The 23,727-nt window shown below is 38.1% G+C and overlaps 1 protein-coding gene across 7 annotated transcripts in view; it reads right to left on the bottom strand.

Moving 5' to 3' along the window:
* LOC114026045 (solute carrier family 28 member 3-like) overlaps positions 1–23,727 on the bottom strand; it is a 135,582-nt gene that overhangs the window by 31,447 nt on the left and 80,408 nt on the right. For all 7 annotated transcript variants that reach the window (XM_027839650.1, XM_027839651.1, XM_027839648.1 and 4 more), the window contains 4 exons: positions 20,434–20,547; positions 20,231–20,308; positions 11,030–11,110; positions 10,148–10,228 (listed from right to left, as the gene is read on the bottom strand). In XM_027839650.1, coding sequence (XP_027695451.1) covers positions 10,148–10,228; positions 11,030–11,110; positions 20,231–20,308; positions 20,434–20,547 — 354 coding nt within the window. The remainder of the gene's footprint in view (positions 1–10,147; positions 10,229–11,029; positions 11,111–20,230; positions 20,309–20,433; positions 20,548–23,727) is intronic.

Below are 23,727 nucleotides of genomic sequence, written 5' to 3'. Positions count from 1 at the left end.
GATCTGAATGCAGGAGTCAAAACTCCATTTCTAACAAAGTCAGAATAAAGAGGCATCACTGAAAGTGACTTGCAAATTTTGGAGGGGCAGTTCCAGGAAACAGGGCTAGAATATCTGGTAACATGCAAGAGCTTGTCCTGCTTTGTACTTCCTAGGGTTGGCCTAGAAACTACCTGATAGCCTCATATCCTGGAATCAGTCTAGCCCACGGAGAAGGTTGCCTAACCCTGAGACTCAATCTTCTTGTCATCTTTAATCCTGGCCTAGGATTGAACTTCTAGGGTTCCATGGTCCCTTCATCCCTTCTACAAGGTCAAAGGATTCAAGATATAAAACTATAATACCAAAAATGAAATTTGAAAAGGGGGTCATTGAGGCATCCTTTAAAAAATGCAAAGAAGAAAACAGAAGGAAGGCCAGAAAGAGGCACAGACAAGCAGGATAGCTTTGAAAGCTAAAGATTAAATTTATTTTTTATTATTTTTTTTTTGTGAGGCAATAGGGCTTAAGTGACTTGCCCAAGGTCACACAGTTAGTAAGTGTCAAGTGTTTGGCCTGAGGCCATATTTGAACTCAGATCCTCCTGACTTTAAAGTTTAAATTTAAAAAGCAAGTTATACATAGTAGAGATCTGTAATTTAGTGTGCTCATTCATTCTACTATGCAGAAAGGCTTATTTTATTTGGTGTTTAAATTCAGAATACAAATGATTGAATAGATGGATAGATGATAGATAGATAAATCCCATAAGCCCTATGAAAAAAGTGTTCCCATTAGCATCCTTACTCCCCATATTGACAATCCCTTGGATAGCTGAGAAATACAGGAAAAAGAAAATGAACAGAAATAAATGTAAGGTGTCCAGAAATGGTATTCTAAGGGAGAAAGTCCTTGAGTCAGGGACTTCTTCTAAAGCCAGCTGAACCCACACCCACCCTGAGATGGGGTGGGGGTGGAAGGGAAATGGGGCTGTGAAAATAAAGGGAGAGAAAATAGATGCTATTTTTTAAAAATTAAATTATAAATAAACATTTGATAAAAGAAAAAAATGAACTGAAACCTATGCCTAGTAGGAAAGGAGGCATAAAAACCAGTGGGGAAGAGAGATTACAGCTTCTGGATCCTCCATTAATACAGACTACATTTTTTGCATATTAATTACCCAATTGAAAACCATGGAAGCATGTGTGCAATTTTACAATTTTCTCTTCATTATTACTAATTGTTCTGTCAGGTTGAGTGTGTGGAGCCACATCTTGTGGACTAAAGAGAGGATTAGGGGTACCAGCCCTTCAAATCCTTTCACTCTGCAGGAAGTGGTAAGCAACACAAGGTGGGTTCCTAATTAATCCTGAGAGATTTTATTACTAGAATCATGATAATTTCACATCCTAGGGAAGTAAGTATGGGGTTGTACTATTAAGCCCTCTTTTCCAATTGGTTAGCAAGGCTTGACAAAAAAGAACAATTAACCTGCCTGGAGTAGTTATCAGCTCAGGTTTTAGGGCCAAGTCTTTTTTTTTGTTTGCTTGTTTTTTTTTTTTTGTTTTTGGGTGACACACATTTTTCTGCAAATCCAATTTCCAAAAAGCCATAGCAAACATTTGGACTTTGGCTCACAGAATCCCAGAATTAAAATGGGAAGGGACCTCATAGAGCAACCAATTAAACCTACTCATTTTAGGGATGAGCAAACTGAGCTTCATAAAGATCAAGGGGCTTGTTTATGTATTCACATAAGCTTCAAAGGTAGAATGTGAATATAGGTCTTTCCAGCTCCTGAATTCAAACCCGGCCTCAGACATTCACAAACTGTGTGACCCTGGGTAAGTCACTTAATCTGTATTTGCCTTAATCCACCAGAGAAGGAAATGACAAACTGCTCCAGTATCCTTGCCAAGAAAACCCACAACCAAAAACAACAACTTCCTGACTCCAAGTCAAAAACTCAAACACTATGTCATGTGTGGAATTCTGTCTCCTTGGTTGTGTTTGGGAGTTGGGCCTCGGTCATTACAATTTGTTATAATCTTGTTCAGTTGTCTAACTCTTTGTGACCCCATATGGGGTTTACCTGGCAAAGATTCTGGAGTGCTTTGCCATTTCCTTCTCCAGCTCATTTTACAGATGAGGAAACTAAGGCAAACAGGGTGAAGTGACTTGCCCAGGATCATCCAGTCAGTTAAGTGTCTAAGGCCAGATTTGAACTGAGGAAGATGAGTCTTCCTGACTTCAGGCCTGGCACTCTATCCATTGCACCACCTTTAACATTCTGTGATTCTCTTTTTATCTCTTTCCAGGACAGGATGGGTACCCATAGTCTGTTACATGAGTTGGATATGATACAGGATCTAGTGACTCACACAATAGGCCTCTTAACAAATCCCCTTGGAAGGCCCGAGTTCAAATCTGGCCTCAGACATTTACTAGCTGTGAGACCCTGGGCAAGTCACTTAACCCCAATTGCCTAAAAAAAAAAAAAAAAAAAAAAGAGGTGGACATGAATGAACAAATTCCCTTGGGACAAGGAAGTTTCTGACATTTCTGAAGAAAAAATAATATTGAAAAACAGCAGTCTCAGCTTCGGATGTGTCTGATATAGGCTCTGTGGTGCTACATACATCATTCTTTCGCGTAAAGATAAAGACTTTGTTTGAAAACAGGAAAACAGTCCCTTGTGTCTCCACAAATAATGTGGTGCCTCCCTGAACCATGTTCTAAGGTGTTCCTTATAGCCCTCTGTTAAAGTCGTCCTCCGAAACCTCATCACGGTATCAAGTGACCCCAAATTCTCAAAAGCTATGCCCAAGAATCAAACTCTGACAGTGTCTAACACACCTAAAGAGCCTTTGAATATAGGCAACAGATGGTGTCTCTCATTTAAAGACTAGTTTAGATACTAACTTGGCCTCGCCTGGAGAAAACTGCTCACCAACAAGATGGCCAGAAGTCAATAACTGTCTGTTTTAATACCAGTTCAAGAACTGAAGAAAGATGATAAAATTTTGATGAAAAATGTTGGTGTTCAGAGAAGAGTGGAGAAACCTGATAAGCACAAAATAAAGCTTAAATGAATGTTTCAGCTGAAGAGGAGATTAGAAAGTGAGATAGAGCTAATGCCCATATTTACAAGAATACAAAGGAGTCATCTCTGTACAAAAGAATTATTTTTTAAAAGTGCTCAAAAGGAAAGTACCCAACTAAACAACCTGTTATATTTTTGGTCACAATGATGCATGAATGACCATCTACCCAGGCATGGAGCTGTAATATCTATTAACAGTGGGAGTATTTACACTAAAGAAATGAGAGATTCAAAAGACATATGTGCCACCCAAAGGTAAAAAAGAAGGGGAAAAAATGACCTAAGATACTTTATAAGAAGGAGCTCAAAGTTCTGTTATTCCATAATTTATGTGACTAGACTCTCACTAGAATGAGGTTAAAAAAAGAGAAGTGACCTAAGAAATCTGCTTTTGTAACTCTTATATAAGAAGCACCACTGGGAGCAATTTCTCCTTTTACTGTGGTTGTTTAGTCATTTTTCATTCATGTCTGTCTCTTGGTGACCCTTTTTGGGGTTTTCTCGGCAAAGATACTGGAATGGTTCGCCATTTTCCTCTCCAGCTCATTTTACAGATGAGGAAACTAAGGTCAACAGAGTTAAGTGACTTGCCCAGGGTCACACAGCTAGTAAGTGTCTGAGGCCAGATTTGAACTCAGGTCTTCCTGACTCCAGGCCCAGCAGTCTATATCCACTGTGCCACCCAGTTGGATTAATGTCTTCTTACTTGTTGGCCAAATCAAAGCTGAGTTGAGATCATAGAAGCTTAGAGTTTGGGGGCTGTATTTGATGCCAAGAGGCTAATTTTTCCAAGTTAGATCGATGGATTTATTAAGTTTTATAGATGCTTTTATTTGTTTGTTCATTCATTCATTCAGCATCACAGTCATTTCCTGTTATACTACCCCTCTTCTGCCTAACGAACCATCCTTTGCAACAATAATAATAACAACAAAATAGCTAAGCAAAACCAACCAAGGCAACTGTGTCTGATTGCATACGTAACATTCTATACCTGGAGTTCCATACTTTATATTGCATAGACAGCTATAGAATGCCGGGCCTGGTATCAGGAATACTTGAGCTCAAATCTGGCCTTAGACACTTAACTGGCTGGATGATCCTGGGCAAGTCACTTAACCCCTGTTTGCCTCATTTCCTCATCTGTAAAATGAGCTGGATAAGAAAATGGTAAAACACTCCAGTATGTTTGCCCAAAAAACTCCAAATGGGGGTCACAAAAAATTGGACACAACTGAAACAACTAAACAAGGAGGGTCCAGCAAAACTCCAGTGTCTCAGAACCATATTACAATGTAAACAGAAAATGTTTAACAAAATAAAAATACAACATAAATAATGTTAATTTGTGGTTTTCTAAGTCAATATATGGTCCATGGGAATCTTTGTATTTGGGTTTGTTAGAGCACTGGTCTTGAATTCAGAGTTGCAGTCCTACCATTGACACTGACTATGGCACCCTTAGCACCCTTAGACCTTTCGGTGCTCTAGACAACTCTCTAAGATTACAAGTCACAAAGAAGAATGTGCATTGGCAGAAAGTTTCTTCACCTCGGAATTCTTTATGCCAATGAAATCATAAGTCTAGTCCCTATTATCTACAGTCACATATCACACTTTCTTTACCTGCTACATTTTTTGGTCACAGTAACTCATGATGACCATCCCCATCAATGTGTAACCATTTTGTTTCTGATAACACTAAAAAGATGCTGCTACTAACTGGTTTTTATGTGACTGGTTTTTTTTTGGTGGAGTATATACCCAGTAGTGGGGTCAGTGAATTAGAGAATATTAACAATTTAGTGGCTTTGTTTCCCAAAATAATCAAACCCATTCACAACTCCACTAACAGTGTATTAATATGCTTCTCTTCCCAAAGTCCCTCCAATATTGACAGTTCCTGTTTTTTTATTATCTTGGTCAATTTGCTGGACAAGGTGAAACCTTAGTTTTTTTTTCTTTGCATTTCTCTTATTGTTAGTGATTTGGAACATTTCAAATGGTTGTTGGTAAGTTGCATTTTTTGTTCTAATAACTATTTGCTCATAACCTTTGAACTTTGGCTACTTATCTATTAGGGAATGCCTCTAAGAGGCCATTTGTCCATTCCTGGCTCCAAGACAGCACTTTTATTAGGATAGAAATTCCATGGCCTTTGTTGGCAGCTAGTCTCAATGCTTAGTTATCTAAACTAAAAAAAAAATTCTTCTTTACATTTTTAATTATGTTTAATTAAACTCCATTTTGCTATCATTTAAACTTAATTCCATCAAAAATGGAGACTAGTGACTCAGTATCCTTCCTATAATGGTCATTTGATATTTGCAGGTGGTCAAGTTTTGCCCCTACCTTCTATTTTCTAAACTAAATTATCCAGAATCCTTTAAATTTTCTTAGTGTTTCTGCTTTTTGGTACAGTATAGTGAAGCTCTATCCCTCATTAGAAAGACTGATTGACACCTATACCTATTAATAGCTTCTTAGACTCTTCCTGGCTCTCAGTCCCCCACTTAATAAACCCAGATGTGAAACTGTAAGGTACTAGAAGACTTTGGGATGTTCCCCTCATTTTGATTTGAATGGACCTTGTTGGCTTTTTTTTTCTTAAACATTTTTCTTTAGGAATGTTAGAAAAGACTGATGGCAAGAAAAAGGATTTGCTAAAGATGAATCCTTTAATCCACAGAGATTATAGGTTTTAGAAAGTAATCCAGAGAAACAGGATATAAAGCTGCTTAAGTATTGTAAGGGGATTGAACTGTTAAACTTAACCAAATCATAGACTTGCTGGTTCAAATTACTACACCTATGCCATCAAGACAAGAAAAAAGAAGGAAGGCATTAGACCTGGAAATTGTGAAATGTGTATATATATAAAAATTTTTTTTCTAAAGATTTGTGAGAGCCAATTCCTAGGAACAATTAGGGTAGGAAAAAGAGACAATGGGTGGCAGAGGTGGGGTAGTGTGTGAAATTGGGACAATGGGCAAGGCTTCCTTCTTATTCAAATCTTTTAACTGAGCAACTGTCACTAAAGAAAGTCTCAATTCTGAGGAACAAAGACACACCTTTGTTATACCTGCCATGCAGATGGCAGATTTAAGTTAACTCTTTTTAAATGTTCTACTGAATGGAAGCAATTTGTACTAAATATTTTAAGGATGCTTAAACATCATTAGGTTTTCGGAAGTTCTGGTTTATATCACAGTGATATAAACCTTTAGGGCAAGATCATTCATTCAACAATCAACAAATATTCAACAAATAAAATATTAAGGGCAAACTATGTGCAGTGGGTAGAGCATGGGGCCTGGAGGCAGGAAGAGCCGAGTTAAAATCTTACTAGCTGTGTGACCCTGGGCAAGTCACTTCACCCTGTTTGCCTTAGTTTCTTCATCTGTAAAATGAGCTGGAGAAGGAAATGGCAAATCACTCCAGTATCTTTGCCAAGAAGTTGGACGTGACTTAAACAACTAAAAAAACAACACTGTGTGCAAAGAGGCAGTATGGCAGAGTACATAGGGAGTTGACATGGGAATTAGGTGGAAGGGGTGTCAAATGTTGCCTTTGAAAAATATTATCTGAGGGGCAGAGCCAAGATGGTGGAGCGAAAGCAGTGACTTGCTAGAGCTCTCCCCCAAACCCCTCCAAATACCAACAAAAACATGGCTCTAAACAAATTCTAAAGCAGCAGAACCCACAAAAAAACAGAGTAAAACAAATTTCCAGCCCAAGGCAACCTGTATGGATGATCGGAAAGGTATATCACGCTGGGCTGGGAGAGGAGCGCAGTTCAGCGTGGGCATGCAGGCTGCAGCAAACCTAGAGCAGGCCTCAGAGGACTGAATCGCGGGCAGGTGGGGCAGTTTCCAGACTTCTCAACCCACGAATGCCAAAGACAACTTAGAAGGTCAGTGGGAAAAGTCTGTGACTGCGGTGAGAGAAGAAGCTAGATGTCAGCTGCCCCGAGGTCAGCGGCTGGCTTCTGAGCTTCTGGCCCACAGACTGAGAGGGAATCAAGTGGCTGATCAGAGGAGGATTGCAAGGATCTCTTTGCCAGGGCTGAGGCAGGAATCTCTTGCTTTGCCCGTGCTTGGATCTGGGTCACAGCTCTGAGGGGCGGTCCTGGGGCGAGAAGGAGCACTGGTGTGGTGGAGCTTGTTGTGGCTGTGGAGAGGAAACACCTCGCCCCTTATCATAGCAGCTTGGAAGAACTGACACTTTTCAGGTCCCTAGAAGTATCTCTGAAAACAGCTGTACAAACCCCCAAAGCTTGGGACAGTATATTCTCCACATTGGAAACAGACTCTTACCTTAACAAAGAGTTTAAAACTCAAGTAATTGGTGGGATCATGAGCAAGCAGCGCAAAAAGAGTCAGACTATATTATCTTACTTTGGTGACAAAGAAGATCAAAACATACAACCAGAAGACAACAAAGTCAAAGCTCCTACATCCAAAACTTCCAAGAAAAATATGAATCAATCCCAGGCCTTAGAAGAGCTCAAAAGGGATTTTGAGAAGCAAGTAAGAGAAGTAGAGGAAAAACTGGGAAGAGAAATGAGAGTGATGCAAGAAAATCATGAAAAACAAGTTAACAGTTTGCTAAAGGAGACCCAAAAAAATACTGAAGAAAATAACACCTTAAAAAATAGCCTAACCCAAATGGCAAAAGAAGTCCAAAAAGCCAATGAAGAAAAGAATGCCCTAAAGAGCCAAATTGGACAAATGGAAAAGGAAGTCCAAAAGATTACTGAAGAAAATACTTCCTTAAAAATTAGAATAGAGCAATTAGAAGCTAGTGATTTTATGAGAAATCAAGACACTGTAAAATAAATCCAAAAGAAAAATTAGAAAACAATGTGAAATATCTCATTGGAAAAACAACTGACCTGAAAAATAGATCCAGGAGAGAGAATTTAAAAATTATTGGATTATCTGAAAACCATGATCAAAAAAAGAGCCTAGACATCATCTTTCAAGAAATGATCAAGGAAAACTGCCCTGATATTTTAGAACCAGAGGGCAAAATAGAAATTGAAACAATCCACCAATCTCCTGAAAGAGATCCCCAAAGGAAAACTCCTAGGAATATTGTAGCCAAATTCCAGAGTTCCCAAGTCAAGGAGAAAATATTACAAGCAGCCAGAAAGAAACAATTCAAGTACTGTGGAAACACAATCAGGATAACGCAAGATTTAGCTGCTTCCGGAGGGCAAAGGAGATAGGATTACAACCAAGAATCACCTACCCAGCAAAACTGAGTATAATTCTTCAGGGGAAAAAAATGGTCATTCGGTGAAATAGAGGATTTTCAAGCATTCTTGATGAAAAGACCAGAGCTGAATAGAAAATATGACTTTCCAATACAAGACTCAAGTGGAACATGAAGAGGTAAACAGGAAAGAGAAATCATAAGAGACTTATTAAGGTTGAACTGTTTACATTCCTGCATGGAAAGATGATATTCGTAACTCATGAGACCTTTGTCAGTATTAGGGTAGTTGGAGGGAAAAAATTATATGTATGTACATATATATGTGTAGATAGATAGATGGATAGATAGATAGATAGATAGACAGATAGATAGATAGGTAGATAGAGGGCACAGGGTGAGTTGAAGATGAAGGGGTCATATCTAGAGAATAAAATTAAGGGGTGAAAGAGGATTATACTAGGAGAAGGAGAAAGGGAAAGGTAGAATGGGGTAAATTATCTCACAAAAAAAAACAGAAAAGAAAAGGCTCTTACAGTGGAGGGGAAACAGGGGAAGGTGAGAGGAAATGAGTGAATCTTATTCTCATAGGATTTGAATTAAGGAGGGTATAACATACACACTCAATAGGGTATGGAAATCTGTCTTACCCTACAGGAAAATAGGAGGGGAAGGGGACAAGAGAATAGGGGGATGATAGAAAGGAGGGCAGATTGGGAAAGGGGGTAATGAGAAGCAAATGCTTCTGAGGAGGGACAGGGTCAAAAGAAAGAATAGAATAAATGGGGGGGGAATAGGATTAAGGGAAATAGAGTTAGTTTTTCATAGCATATCTACTATGGAAGTGTTTTGTGTAACTGCACATGTATAGCCAATATTGAGTTGCTTGTCTTTTCAATGAGGGTGGGTGGGGAGGGAGGAAGGGAGAAAATTTGGAACCCAAAGTTTAAAAAACATATGTTTAAAAAAAATGTTTTCACATGCAACTGGGAAATATGAAATATAGGAAATGGGGTACAGAAATCTATCCTGCCCTACAGGAAAATAGAAGGGGAAGTGGTGGGGAGATAGCAGGGAAAGCAGACTAGGGGAAGGGGTATTCAGAATGCATGCCATCTTGGTGTGGGGGAGGGGCGAGATGGGGTGAAAATTTGGAACTCAAAATCTTGCGGAAGTAAATGTTGAAAACTAAAAATAAAAAAAAATTTAAAAAAATATTATCTGTGTGACCCTGAATAATTCATCTTCCCTCTCAACAATTCCAGGCAAAAGATGATAAAGATGATAAACAACATTCTCTGCAGAAAAAACTAGCAAGGACTAGGTGAACTCTAAGGTTCCTTTCTATATATAAAATATATAAATATGTATAAATATAAATATAAAATTCTATGTTTCTAAACATATTTTAACTAATGATAACAAGACAATCCAGGAGGCCACAGATTCCAATATGCATTAATTCCTAATTCTACTCTCAGCTACAAGTGTTTAAGCTGCTAAAAGCAGTATGACTCATTGTAAGAAAACGAGACTTTGTAGATGCCAAATACATTGATTTTCTGATATCCTTCTGAAAGTTTAAACAAATATATACAAAAATGGGTGTGTATACATTTTAAAAAATTTCTGAGGGCAGCTAGATGGCCCAGTGGGTAGAGCACTGGCCCTGGATTCAGGAGAACCTGAGTTCAAATCCAGACTCAGACACATAACACTTACTAGCTGCGTGACCCTGGGCAAGTCACTTAACGCCATTGCCTAACCAAAAAAAAAATTTCTGACACCCTCAAAAACATTAAACCTCTCAGAAAGATGATGTCCATTTTTGGAGCTATAACTTACCTGCCCTACAAATATATTGCCAGCAGCAACTACAGATTCGATAGCAGATGATCCCAGGGTAACCTGCATTGTCCATCCAACCTAAAAGGGAGGGGGGAAAGAAATCTCTAAAGGCAGTATTTGCTGATCAAAAAAAAATCCAATAAAGGAGATTGTAGAAGAAAATGCTTAAGCTACTTAAAAGACAGAATTGTCCTGAGAATTGCTGACTTCTGCATGTTTGATCCAGAAGGAAAGGGCTTCCATACTCATTATTTTCTCCATACTCACTGTTTTCATTTCATGGACAGCCTGATTCTTTAAATGGCTTTAAACCAGTCAACTGTTACAAGTTAGAAATCTAACAATGATCACCTGGCAATGGGTTATCTAAGCTCACCAGGGTCCCTTTTGTGAGAGTAGAACTGAAGGAACTTCCTGAATCATGTGGAAATAGTTGGGGTTGTTCCTGATCCATGGAATTCTGCTCATTGCTGTGGCCTCCACGGTGAGTTGGTTTGAGTTGGGCCAGTGAACACTTGCACTTGCTACAAGTCAAAGCTAATCAACAGTAACCCAGCCAGGAAAGAATTCTCAGCTTTCTTTTTTTCCTTGGGGAGGATCCTGGACAAACAGAGGCAGTTTAGCAGTAATACCTCTTCTTTATTTCATAGAAATGCTTGACACCCGTGGTTGTTAAAGCCTCATTCTATGTTTTAATTTCTAAACATCTATATATACATGTATTGGCACTTATCTCCTATCTCCCAAGTCTCCTTTTACTGTGCACCTCAGTACTATGGTACTTTAGAAATACAAATACTGCAAGACAGCACTTCAAGTATTTCCCCGAAAGATGCAGTTTGAAACGGCCATGCTGACACTTGACAGAACCGCATTTACCTTTCTAATGAGCCACTGCATGAATCCAAGGTAATAGAGCATGGAGATCACTGTGCTGAAGAAGACCACTATCGGCAAGACCTAGCGCAAAAACAAAAATATGATTAAGAATTAATTTGCCTCCTCATTGGGAAATAACTTTCTTAAAAATGCTTTAGAGCAGGGGCTCTTCACCTGGGGCCACAAACCCCTCAATTTCAGAGTGTTTGTGAACGTTTTTTTAAAATAGTTTGAAAAATACATTTACATATACTTTGTTTCCTTTGTAATTCTATGTGTTTTCTGTGTCTAAAATTTTTTTGATAAGGGGCCCATAGGCTTCATCAGACTATCAAAGAGGTCCTCGACTCTGAAATGGTTAAGAACCCCAGTTTCAGATGCTTGATTTTTTTTTGTTTTATTTCATCAGTGTAGGAATTATACAGTAGTGCAGATTTTAGAGATGTAAGATCATAGATTAAGTTGGAAAGGATGGATAATGGATCCATTCAACCTCATTTTACACATGAGTAAACTGAGGCCCAGAAAGGATAAGTGACTTGCAGAATGGCACTGATATGGTAAGTGACAGAGCAGGGATTTCATTTTGAGTCCCCTGACTACAAAGTCAACACTCTTTCCACTGACCCACTTTCAATCTCCTCTTCCAAATATTTTCTGGCTTACCCAATGTCCTTCTTAGAATACCATAGACATGATTTGATCAGGACAGAATACAGGACTATCACCTTGCCTCCCTGTTCCACACTAAATGTACCTCCCCTCCCCCCAATTCTCCTTACAGGGATCAAAGAAATAGAGCTGGAAGGAGCATCAGAGACCATTATCTAAGTCCCTTTTTCTTACAGATGAGGAAACTGAGGTCCAGAGAGGTTAAGTGACTGCCTAAGGTCACATAGCTAGTAAGCCAACAGAAGTGAGATTTTAACCCAGATCCTTTTTTTTTTTCAGAGCCAATGCTCTTTCTGCTATACTAAAGATGATTTGGGGAATTTAATATAAGCAGGTCAGCCAAACTATTCCTCTTCACCATGGGCTAAGGCATTGAATCTTCTTTGCTTTGTTATATACAGAACCCTTTGCTACAGTGGAATTTCACCAGCACACCATTCTGTAAAACTTCACATTATTTTTGAAACTAGCTGAGCCCCACATGAATGAGAATAAACTTTGACAAGGGGATTCCTGATGAAATTTTTCCAAGCATATTTCTTCAGGTCATCACTTCTAGTTTGTGTAACTCCCATGAAGCTATTAACACCGTGCTATTCTTCCAGCTGAATGAATGGTCAGGGTAAGTAACAGAGGCGCAAATGACCAAATCTAGGACAGCATGTTTGGGAGCACTCCATATGATTTAGAAAAGTGTATTAATAATACATATTATTAAAAGGCATTTGTCCCATTATTCAGAATTTGCACTCTCATGCCTTTTATAACCCAGATTTTAATGGGCAAGCTGAGTATTCCTGAAACCATGGACAGTTCCATTGAGTGCTTATCTTTAAATTTTAACTGTGATACAACTTCGACGTGAGCAGCAACCTAAAGAAAATCCTTCCCCACTCTCCCAACAATATGTGTGTAGATCACCAGTGAAGGAAGCATCTTTTATAAGCTAGAAAATAGGTAATTAACCACCTTAATTGTTCTTTTCTGAAGTTAATTCTTTTCAGGTCTTTGACCAGGAACATCCAACATTTAGGGTAAGAGCCTTATGATTTTACATAAAAAGGTAAAATCAGATGAAAAGAAGGCAAGGAGATTCATTTGGCATCAAACTCTAAACCTATAAAGGAAATAGGCTTTTAAAATGACACATGGTTACCCTAATAAATGTTAATAATGAAGGAAATGTGAAAACCCTAAACTGCCACTTGTGAATCATTGTTCAATATTCACACTCTCTCCCAACAGAGGGTAGGTTTCTGAAGTGAAGAGGCTGGGGGAAAGGGAGGTGATTATTGATGAAAGCTGGTCACTGAATCAATAGGTCCGAGCATTCTTACTTAAAAATAACCATCCCAAACTGGCCTGTGGCCAGTTTGCTTCTCTTTTGAAAAAAAAAAACAAACAATAAACAAACCCATCAATCTCTTCTGGTTAGGCTAAATACTTAGCCTAGCCTTTCCCCCTTGCCATTCATTGTTTTAGGCACAGCTCTGCTGCAAGACAGAGAGGGGAAGCTGCGGGAACAAAGAAAAATGCTTTAGCAATGATGTTTGATGGCCTGAGAGTATGGACATTGAGAAATTAACATCATGGCAGTGAGTAGAAAGCTTTCTTCTTACATTCTCCATAACCCCTTTGAGTTTTTTTTTTTAATTTTTATTCTTGTAAGGTAAGATAAGAAATGAAGTTTCTCAAATTTTAAGGTGATTAAAGATGAAGGATAGCTGGGGCAGCCTGTAGTCCTAGAACCCAAACGCTTTTTCTTTTTCTTTTGAAGAGAGTGCCAAGTGAGAATCCTGGTGGTTATCTTGAAAACAGTGGCATACTATATTTGAGTGAATAGGACATGAAACTTGTGAAATCTTGACTCCAGTCCGATCTCTTCCATTAATTTGCTGTGTTGGTTGGCCCCCTTTCCCTCAGTTTCCCCAACTATAAAATGGGGACAGCAGTGCCTTTCTCAGTTACTATACTTGGATGTTAGGAGGCTAAATGAAATAATATGTGTTTAGAGCTCTTTTAAGAAAATAGCCTTTATCATTTGTGGTGTGGGTGAAGATTTTCTTATAGCAATGAAAAATGTTGAGTATTGAATAGTTTTAGTACTCATAATTTATGTATGTTGCCCAGGGATTTTTCTCATTTTAGGGAGGCAGCCAACCTAGTGTGTGGCAAAAACAATGGGAGACTGTCAGTTGGCAGACAGTGGAAAGAATGCTGAAATCATGCCTTTGTGCTTAATATTTGTGTGGCTACTTCCCTAGGCCTCAGTTTCTTAATCTCTATTATCTACATTGGATAGATGGTCTCCGAAGTTCTTGCTAGCTCCAAAACCTCCGATCCTATGCTGTCAAGACCGGTCCCTGATCTATTGCTTATCACCCCTTTTGTGATAAGACAGTAATACTTGTAATACTACATCATAAGGTCATTGCAAGGAAAGTATCTTGTGAAGCAAAGGGCTCAAAAAGTAGAAGTTCTTAGAGTTACTTTGATTGGTATAATATATAATAGTTGAAATTCACATGCTGCTTTGCAATGTTTGCAAAGCACTTTCCCTATATAATAAATGCCACAGGTGTTTTTATGTCCATCTGTAAGAATAAGGAAACTGACTCTCAGTAAGGTTAAGTGACTTGTCCATGGTCACAGAGCCCTTTAAGTGGCAGAGCTAGGTCTACTTGATAGTATCTCAAGGTTGACTTATCTTGGAGAGTGAGGTTGCTTGGTGCAAACCAAATCAGGAGGCAGCTATCCTTTCCTCCCTCTCCAATATTGGATTCTACTTTGAACTTGAACTAGACTTGTATCCTAAATCTCCACACTAGAATCAGGTACAAATGAGATTCCTACTTTGATCTCCATGCCAGGCTTGCTCCCTAGATTAGTTATAGGAACTTCTTGTGGTCCATACTAATTTCTCCAACCTGGAACTCACCTTTTGAGTTCCAAGGTGAGCCAAGATCACGATCTGTTAAAGTATGCCCATCTCTCTGAGTCTGCTTTGTAAACTTTGTTACCTAGTCAAGTTGATTCTGCCTTTCCTTTGTATGTTCCCTGGAAAGGGAAAATTGCAGTCTCCTAGGCTGTGAAATTTGAGCACCTCAAGTGAGCACAGTGTTCTAAGAATCAGTATTCCTTTTCTTTGCAGTTTCTTTGCAGTTATATATAAAAATTTGAGACTGGTATATCAGTGTGGTGTCAGAGTAGAATGTGGGATTTGGAGTCAGGAAGAACCTGGGTTCTGCTTATGATGGACAAGTCACCTGACCTCTCTGATCTGTTTTAAATATTTGAATAATATTTTTATTTTTTTCCCAATCTGATCTCAGTTTCCTCATCTTTAAAATGGAAATAATATAGAGAGCCAAGTGCTTGTAGGTGATCAATAACAACCTACCACTTTAAAATCTAGGTCCTAATTAGTGCATATAATCAATCTTCTGAAGTGGTGGCATTATTTAAATTTGCATTGAATATTTTGGAACCAGTTAAGATATTTTACATAATTATGGCTTTCAAATAGGGTGGATTTGGATACATGCAACCCTTTCAAGGGGTTCATTATTCCTGGTAATTAGTCTTGGTCGGTAGTGTTGGATCTAGAAGCATCCCTAGATAGCATCTAGTCCAAGGCCTCATTTAATCACTAATTCTCATTCATATAACACCATAAATTGTAAAGCACACTTTCCTCCCTAATAATGTTAGGAGGCTCCTAGTATAAACATGACCTCTTGTACTTCACAGATGATGAGACTGAAAATCACATAGGTCACAAAGCTCATATAACACTGGATGAGCATCTAGTTGTTCAGTGCGAAGCATACTTTTTTCACTTACTTTGTTTATCTTGCTTTTTTTTTTCTTTTGCAATATGGCTAATATGCAAATAGGTATTGCATGACCTCACATGTATAATTGATATCATGCGTTGTTGTTTCAGTCACTTTTAGTCGTTTTTGACTTGGCAAAGCCATGTCTTGGCAAAGATGCTTGGAGTGGTTTGCCATTTCTTTTTCCAGCTCATTTTGCAGATGAGGAAACTGAGGCAAGCAGGATTAAGTGACCTGACCAGAATTCTACAGCTAGTAAGTGATTGAGGCTGGATTCAAACTCAGGTCTTCTTGACTTTAGGCCTGGCATTCTACCCATTGTGCCCATCAAGCAGTGGAGTCTCCTATGGTACAACAGTATAAAAATAGCACCTGTCCTTCATGAAGAAACTTCAGTGTTTAATTTATTTGCAGACCACAGTCTCCTTTTGTTCAGTTTTTAGATGCCCATTGGTGGGCTCTGACAAATATGAGAAACGATCTTTCTTGGTGAGGCAGTATGGTGTCATGGAAAGAGTAGTGGATTTGAAGTCAAAGGATCTGGCTTTGAATTTGGGCTTTACCACTTACTATCAGTGTCAACTTGGACTCTCTCTGGGTCTTTGTTAACTCATTTGTAAAGTGAGGGGAGTTGTACTCAGACTTCTAAAGTCTTTTTCAACTCAAAAATCTACAATCCTACAAAAACAGCACCCTACCCCAATATAAAGAGTGCATGAGGCACTTAATATTTCTTGGCATCTATTATATGGAAATTACTTATCTGGCTTGTCAACAGGAAAGCCAGATCTGTCATCTCATCAGAGTATTAGCTATTCTTTACTGTCAAAAGCAGAGAGTTTGACATATACAAGAGATTTTAATTGAGTTTCAGGTTGATTAAACTTTCCATTAGCATCTTTGGGTTTACTCAGCTTTTTGCTAGTTTGTTGAGTTGATAGGAACGTGGCTTTTGCTGACCTGCAGGTTTTATGAGGATGGCAGTGATGAAGCAATTTAATTTGACAAGTTCAGTTACTTAGAATTCGTGTCTCATTTTGGATTTCTCAAACACCCAATCAAATGGACCTCTGAATTAGGAAAAAAAATGTAGTTGATCTAATTACTGTAACCCAACAGGATCAGTACTTCTAGTTTTCCCACATACAGCCTGACCATTAATGTCGGACAAGGCAAATTTTTTAAGAGTTGGTCTTCATTAATGTCAAAATGCTAGAGTTTAGGTACCTTTACCAGGTTAGGAGGTTACAATGATAGCTAGCATTTATATAGTCCTTTATAAATATCACATTTTATCCTCACAACAGTCCCGGCAGGAGGGGGACAGGCAGAAGGATTGGGAAATGCAGGGTCCATGTGATCATAGATTTAGAACTGGTAGGAATTAGGGGTCATTTAGTCTTACTGTCTCATTTTTCAAATGAAGAAATTGAAGCCCAGTGAGTGAAATAACTTGTCCAAAAGTCAGTTAGATGAGTAGAATTTGAACAGGTCCTCTAAATCTAAATGCTTCTTTTTCTTACTGTTCATGCTCATAAGGTCTGGGTGGTGTCTAGAAGAGTGGTCTTACAGAGTTATTTTAGTCTGAATGACTGAGAAATGATTCATTTACACCCCTACTCTATTTCAATCAGTATTAATCAATTTGATATGATTCCACAGGGCTAGTGATTATAAGTTCTATATATTAGGCCCCAAAGCTGTGAACTGCAGAATATAAGTTCACTTGCTTAATCATAAGAAGCTAACTAGAGGCTCTCTACCCCTGTTTTTCCTTGTCATGGGGACCAATCCCAGCATGGTAGAGGTGGCCCAATTACATGGAAAGTCCTCCAACTTCTTTTTGTAGCTCCAGACCACTCTCTCTTGTCCAGTGTGAGCAGGTGAGCATCTTATGACCACCTAATCAATGAAGATGCCTAACCCAAACCAAGACCCCGCAGTTTTTTGCTGATACATCATTTTTGGCCATCAGAACAAAGCCTACCAACCAATGCAATTCTGTATTTTGTGTAGCCTTTCCAGAGTGTTAGGTATCCAACCTTATAAAAATAAGGCCATGGAGGAAGGGAGCATCTCAGATTGTGAGGAAGATCTGAGGTCCACTTCATCAGAGGGACCCTTTAATAAAGTGCCATTGGCTTGGAGCTCTGCCTCATTTTCTTTTATTATAGGTTGGACAATTTTTAACCCTACATGATTGACTGTCATTTGAGGCTAGTAGTAACCGATCTTTTAGATATGTATCTTAGAACACGGAACTTTCATGAAGAGAAAGGAAAATAGACTGAATCAGGCTAACTTAAAGGTGTTTTCCCTTTATGATGGGGTAGTGTAGACTACTACCCTTTTTGTTCTATGATGCAGGGGAACCCGTTATGTCATATGTGTTCAACAGAAATAAACAATTTCTCTTACAGTAAGGACTTCCTCCAGGAGAGGCCTCACAGGAAAAGGAAAAAAATGGAGTGAAAGAGAGAGACATACTTGCTTAAATGTCTTCCTGGGTTTTCAGAAGAGGCTTGAGAAGAAAAATATTTGAGAAATAGTTCTTTGAAAAACATTCCAGGCTGGTAGTGGCAGTGTGTACCTGGACAGGCCACTAAACCTTTCAGGGCCCCTGACACTTTCTGATAAATACAAAGAAGATGCCAATTTGCATAGGGAGATAAAGTTCCTTCCCAAGTGTGCCTTAAATGGATGAAATCACAAACAATCTACCAATGATCATATAAACATGTTTCAAGTCATTCATAATAAGACAAGTACAAAGTAAAACAATTGAGGCATTATTGCATACCTACCTCCCCCCCCCCATTGCCAAAGATGAAAAAAAGTGGAAAAGATAGGCACATTCATTCATGGCTGGTGTAGCTGTGTATTGGTACAAGTATTTTGGAAAATAATTTGAAAATATGTAGGAAAGGTTACTAAACTCTTAATGCCCTTTTGTTTCACTACTTGGTTTAGATATCCAAGGAGGTCAGTGAAAAAAAGAGAGGCCCCATCTGTGCCAAAATAATCATAGCTAGAAAAAAACAAAAACATGGGAATAAATATATCTCCCAAGAATTAGGAAGGACTAAACAAATTATTGTTCTTTTTTTTAAATGGAATTAATTGCATATTATTATGTCATAAGTAAGGGTTAATGAGACCTATGCAGTGGAATAACTTGAATGATGTGAGGCAGAGCCAGGAAAGAAGAACAAAGAATAATACACACAATGACATCACAATACAATATAAGAATAGTATATACAATATATACAATAGCATAAAGGAAGACAACATAATCCAGTCAAACACAGAGGTTAATATTGGTTCCAGAGGACTGAGGTTAAACCATACACCTTTTTGGTTAAGAAATGGCAAACTCTAAGACTGGAAATTTATAGAGGCTATTTATCTCAATCATTAAATTATGACACTGTTTAAAACTGTTCTTCATGAGGCAACTGTTCATGAAGGAGTATTAGTATTTTCCAAATTAAAAAAAAAAAGATGGAGTCATCCTACCCTCAGTGTCTCTTTGCAGACAAAATATAAGAGAAATCCAATTAGATAAAAATAATTTACTCGGCTGATCACCCAAAACAGATTTTAAATATATACATATAATGGTAGAAGGAAAGAAGGGAGGGAGATGAGCATTGTTTGAATCTTACTCTCACCAGATTTGGCTCAAGGAGGGAATAACATAATCAGTTAGGTAAAGAAATCTAACTTGCCCTACAAGGCAGTAGGAGGGAAAAGGAGAAAGAAAAGGGAGGCGGGACTGAGGGAGGTGGGACTGAGGGAGTCAGTGGTCAAAAGCAAAACACTAGTGAGGAGGGAAAGGGAGAAAGGAGAAAGAAAAGCATAAACAGAGGGGAAATAGGATGGAGAGAAAGACAGATAGTAATCATAACTGTGAATGTGAATGAAATGAACTCTCCCATAAAACAGATGTGGATAGCAGAATGGATTAAAAACCATAATCCTACAATATGTTGTTTACAGGAAATACATTTGAAACAATCGAATGCACAAAATAAACAAGAAAGAAGTTAAGGAGGTGAATAGAATTTTAGAAAAGTTAGATATGGTAGACCTGGAGAAAGTTGAATGGGTATAGAAAGGAATATACTTTTTTCTCGGCAGTACATGGCACATACACAAAAATTGACCATATACTAGGGCATAAAAATCTCACAATTCAATGCAGAAAGGCAGAAATATTAAATGCATCCTTTTCAGATCATGATACAATAAAAATTATATGTAATAAAGGACCACGGAAAGATAGACTAAAAATTAATTGGAAACTAATCTAATCCTAAAGAATGAATGGGTCAAACAACAAATCATAGAAACAATCAATAACTTCATTCAAGAGAATGACAATAATGAGACAACATACCAAAACTTATGGGATGCAGTGAAAGCAGTTCTTAGGGGAAGTTTTATGTCTCTAAATGCTTACATGAATAAAATAGAGAAAGAAGAGATCAATGAATTGGAAAAAGAAATTTTTAAAAAGATATAAATAAATACAGACATATACATTATCATTGAAAAGGTATTTCTATAGCCATTGCTTGGTTGCTGAAGAAAGACTTAGTTGGGTTTAGTGCCTTTCTACCAATGAAAACAAATAAAAATAAATTTATAGCTCTGGATTAAGATACATGGAAAAGGTGGTGGTTCTTACCTTAAAAGCAAAGAAATGGTCTGTGTACTTCTCACCGAAGACAAATATGGCTCCTGAGTCTGTAAACTCCAAGAAAATCTAGAGTAAAGATATCAGTAAAATTTGCTTTAAAAATCAATTACTGAAAAAGATGCTTGTTGAATTAGGGGGAAATACCCTTAGGCCTGATAGTTAAACATGACCTGCATTGAATCTGACCTTACCTTTACTTGGTTCCCCAACCAATTGAATGCCTCAAATCCAGGTGTAGTTCTTAGAATGAAAAGACCAAGAATAAACTGTAATCCAATTCCCCAAAAGACAGGTCTCCAGAACACCTATGCATAAAAGAACCAGAAATGTTCATCTTATTAGGATAGAAATGCTGTAGTAAGGGGTTCAAGATGACACCTTGCATTCTCAAACTGACATGGGGCTGACTTTCAGCTGTCATGTTTGATAGAGCCAGAAAAAATAATTGTCAAAGAAGATACAGAATGTAATGACCCTGGCAGAACCTGACATGGGGTGGCTTTTTATGATTTACCCTCTGGAGAACTTTCCTAAATAAAGTCATTAGTTTTTGGTTTACCAAATTGCCCCAGATTCCCTAAGTTTCAAGACTGCAATCTCAAGAAGTGATAAACTTACCAAGACCATGTCTAACTTTGGCACCAACAAGTGATTACCACTCTTGGTTTTGTATTACTAATGGGTGTGATTACTCTGGGGACAGTCAGGTGGCACAGTGGACAGAGTGCAGGGCCTAGAGTTAGGGAGACTCAGTGAGTTCAAATCTGGCCTCAGACACTGACTAGATGTGTGACCTTGGCCAAGTCACTTAACACTGTTTGCCTCAGTTCCTCATCTGCGAAGTGAGCTGGAAAAATCACTTCAGTTTTTGCCAAGAAGACCCCAAATGAGGTCGTGAAGAGTCAGACGTGACTGAAAAAATGAATGAATAAGAACAAAAATGATTATTCAAGGGCCATCATGAAATTTGCACCTTAAAAATCAAAATTTGTTTTAGTAACTTAGAATGAAAGATAAAAGTATATCATTCAGTACTTTTGAACTGGATCTGTGATTGCATTGGTATAGGAAATTCCTGAGGAGGAAATGCCCTCTACTAATTTACATCACCTGTTCTACTGCCTAGTGGCATGGCCTACTAAGAGTTTATAAAACTTGTTCAGGGTCATTCAGGTAGTATATGTCAAAAGCGGGACTTAAACTTAAGTCATCCTGATTCCAAAGTTAACCCTGTACCTACTATACCATTGCACCTTTCCATACCAACGATGTATCATGAAAATCCACATCAGTTCACTGAGAATGAACCTGACTTCCTGCTCATTCTTAATTGTCATATAAGCATGGCCATTTCTCCTGTCTTGAAAACAGAAAGGCAATGCATGACCAATGCATGGAGCATATGTGTGTTTCTCTCTCTGCTATATGCTTGAATATGTGGGAGCCACTTTGAGAACTAGGATGGAACAGAGAGAAACCATTTCAGAAAGGTGTATACATATCAGGAGAAACAGCAAATGAATCCAAGGACGGGCAAGGAAAGCCAGTAACAGAACGTGTGGGAACACTGACACAATTAGAAATGAAGAGAAACATTTTACTTCAGTGCCTCATTGTAAGGTGACCCTGTCTTCTTAAAAGTGGCAGGTGGTGGTAGTGGCTACATCTGAAGCCCAAAAGCAATGGGAAACTTCATTTCAAGAAACCTTGGTCATTTTGCCTTGAAGCACTCATGGTGAAGATAAGCGAAAAGGCCATAAAGATAATTGCAGCGAATGTGCCAACATGATAAAGGATGAGGAAGTAGAGAAATCTTAAGAATTAAACTAGGTTCTGTATTACATAGGATGGATCTCTGGGACAGAGGGATGAAAAAAATGAATTCTGGGAGATAGAAAAAGTTGGAAAACATGGTTAATTATATTAAGAAATGAAAAAGAGCCCAAGATTTATTTGCCTTTATTATTTGACTTTTCTTACTCAGAAGCCATATAACTATGTGCCATTAATGCTTTCTTTAAAGAAAAAAGTTTGATATCATAAAAATGAAACTGACTAGAGCTTAACAGATAGGAAATGACTGGTCACAAATGTGAGAGTCATTTAAAAGCCAGTGAAATCATATCAGAGTAGTTAGAGCAAAAGTCAAAACTTAGCTAACAAGTTAGAAGACAGGATAAAGATGAGAAAATACTGCACACAATTACAACAGCTCCCAAAGAGGAGAAGATACCAAAAAAGAAAAAGAACATGGATGGCATGCTGGCTAAAAAGATCAATAATTACTTTTTCCTTTCTATGGGATCTTGATAAGAAGAGTCTATGCTTGCATTGAGAAAATCCTTGAAAATATGAAAAAGACAGGTAGTATTTTGCAGTTGATTTTCCACAGCAGGGCATTTTTAATAGTCACAAAACTGAGGAAACATGTAGAAAATATTTTATAGTTGAATGATTTGTTGATTATTTCCATGCCCCCCACCCCCAAAAGCTTTTGACCTACATAGTAAAATGTCATCTTAAAGGCTCTCCTACAACATGAGAACATGTAAGATTCAATGAAAACACAACCATAAAGATGGATCGGTTTAACAATCTTCTGATTATCAACCTCAAGGCAAGCTGAAAATAGAGAAATACATGCTCCCCAAAAAGTGTTCTCTATTATTAAGAAAAATGTTCTGTGAAAATCCCAAATTAAATGTATTACATAATTATAAGGAAAAGCAAGCCATACATATTAGAGATGTAGTACAATTCTCTTTGTTCTACTTCATATATGGAAATGCTCATTTTATTTGGTTTTAGTCAAGGTCATAGTAAAAAGAAATACATCCTCTAGATGGCTGAGATTGCTGAGATATTCCTGTGTATGGAAGAGATTGTATTGATAGCCTTGGGGTTAAAATACTGGACCTCTTCTTTGGTCACTCAAGAGATCAGCCATCCAGCAAAATTAAAGTAAATGAGGAAAACAAATACAATGAAGAATGCCTAATGCCAAGATTATGATATGAAGTTGGATGGGCAACCAGTAGTTAATTCATTAATCCTCAAATCTTGACTACATCTGGCTGATGGACAGTGAACTGAATTGGAGGAAGCAATTAGGTTAGATTGCATCTTGGGGACAGCACAGTGTTTGCAGGGATCCCAAGCTCTTCTCTTCTGCCAGAGTTCATCTCTTTAGTACCAATATTTTCCCTCTTATGCCTTATGGCTGTGAATCACAGAACATTATGATCTTAGTAGACGCAGAAGTACAGATGATCCAAAGGGCAATGAAAAGACGCATGGTGGGTGTTAAGTAGGCTGCACTGTGTCAATCAAGATGAGTTACATCAAAAGTGGAATATAGGACATCAAAGACATATATCACTAGAAATAGCTGGTCAGGTAGCATAAGTGAGCAATAACAGATGGACAGCCCAAGTGCCAACAATTGAAAAAGTGAGAAAATCATTAACAAAGGGGAGTTGCAGCTT

The sequence above is a fragment of the Vombatus ursinus genome, unplaced genomic scaffold (assembly GCF_900497805.2).
Source record: "Vombatus ursinus unplaced genomic scaffold, bare-nosed wombat genome assembly UNPS02014832.1, whole genome shotgun sequence".
Lineage (NCBI taxonomy): Eukaryota > Metazoa > Chordata > Mammalia > Diprotodontia > Vombatidae > Vombatus > Vombatus ursinus.
Note: the sequence above shows the minus strand (reverse complement) of the source record. Positions and strands in the feature narration are given on the sequence as shown.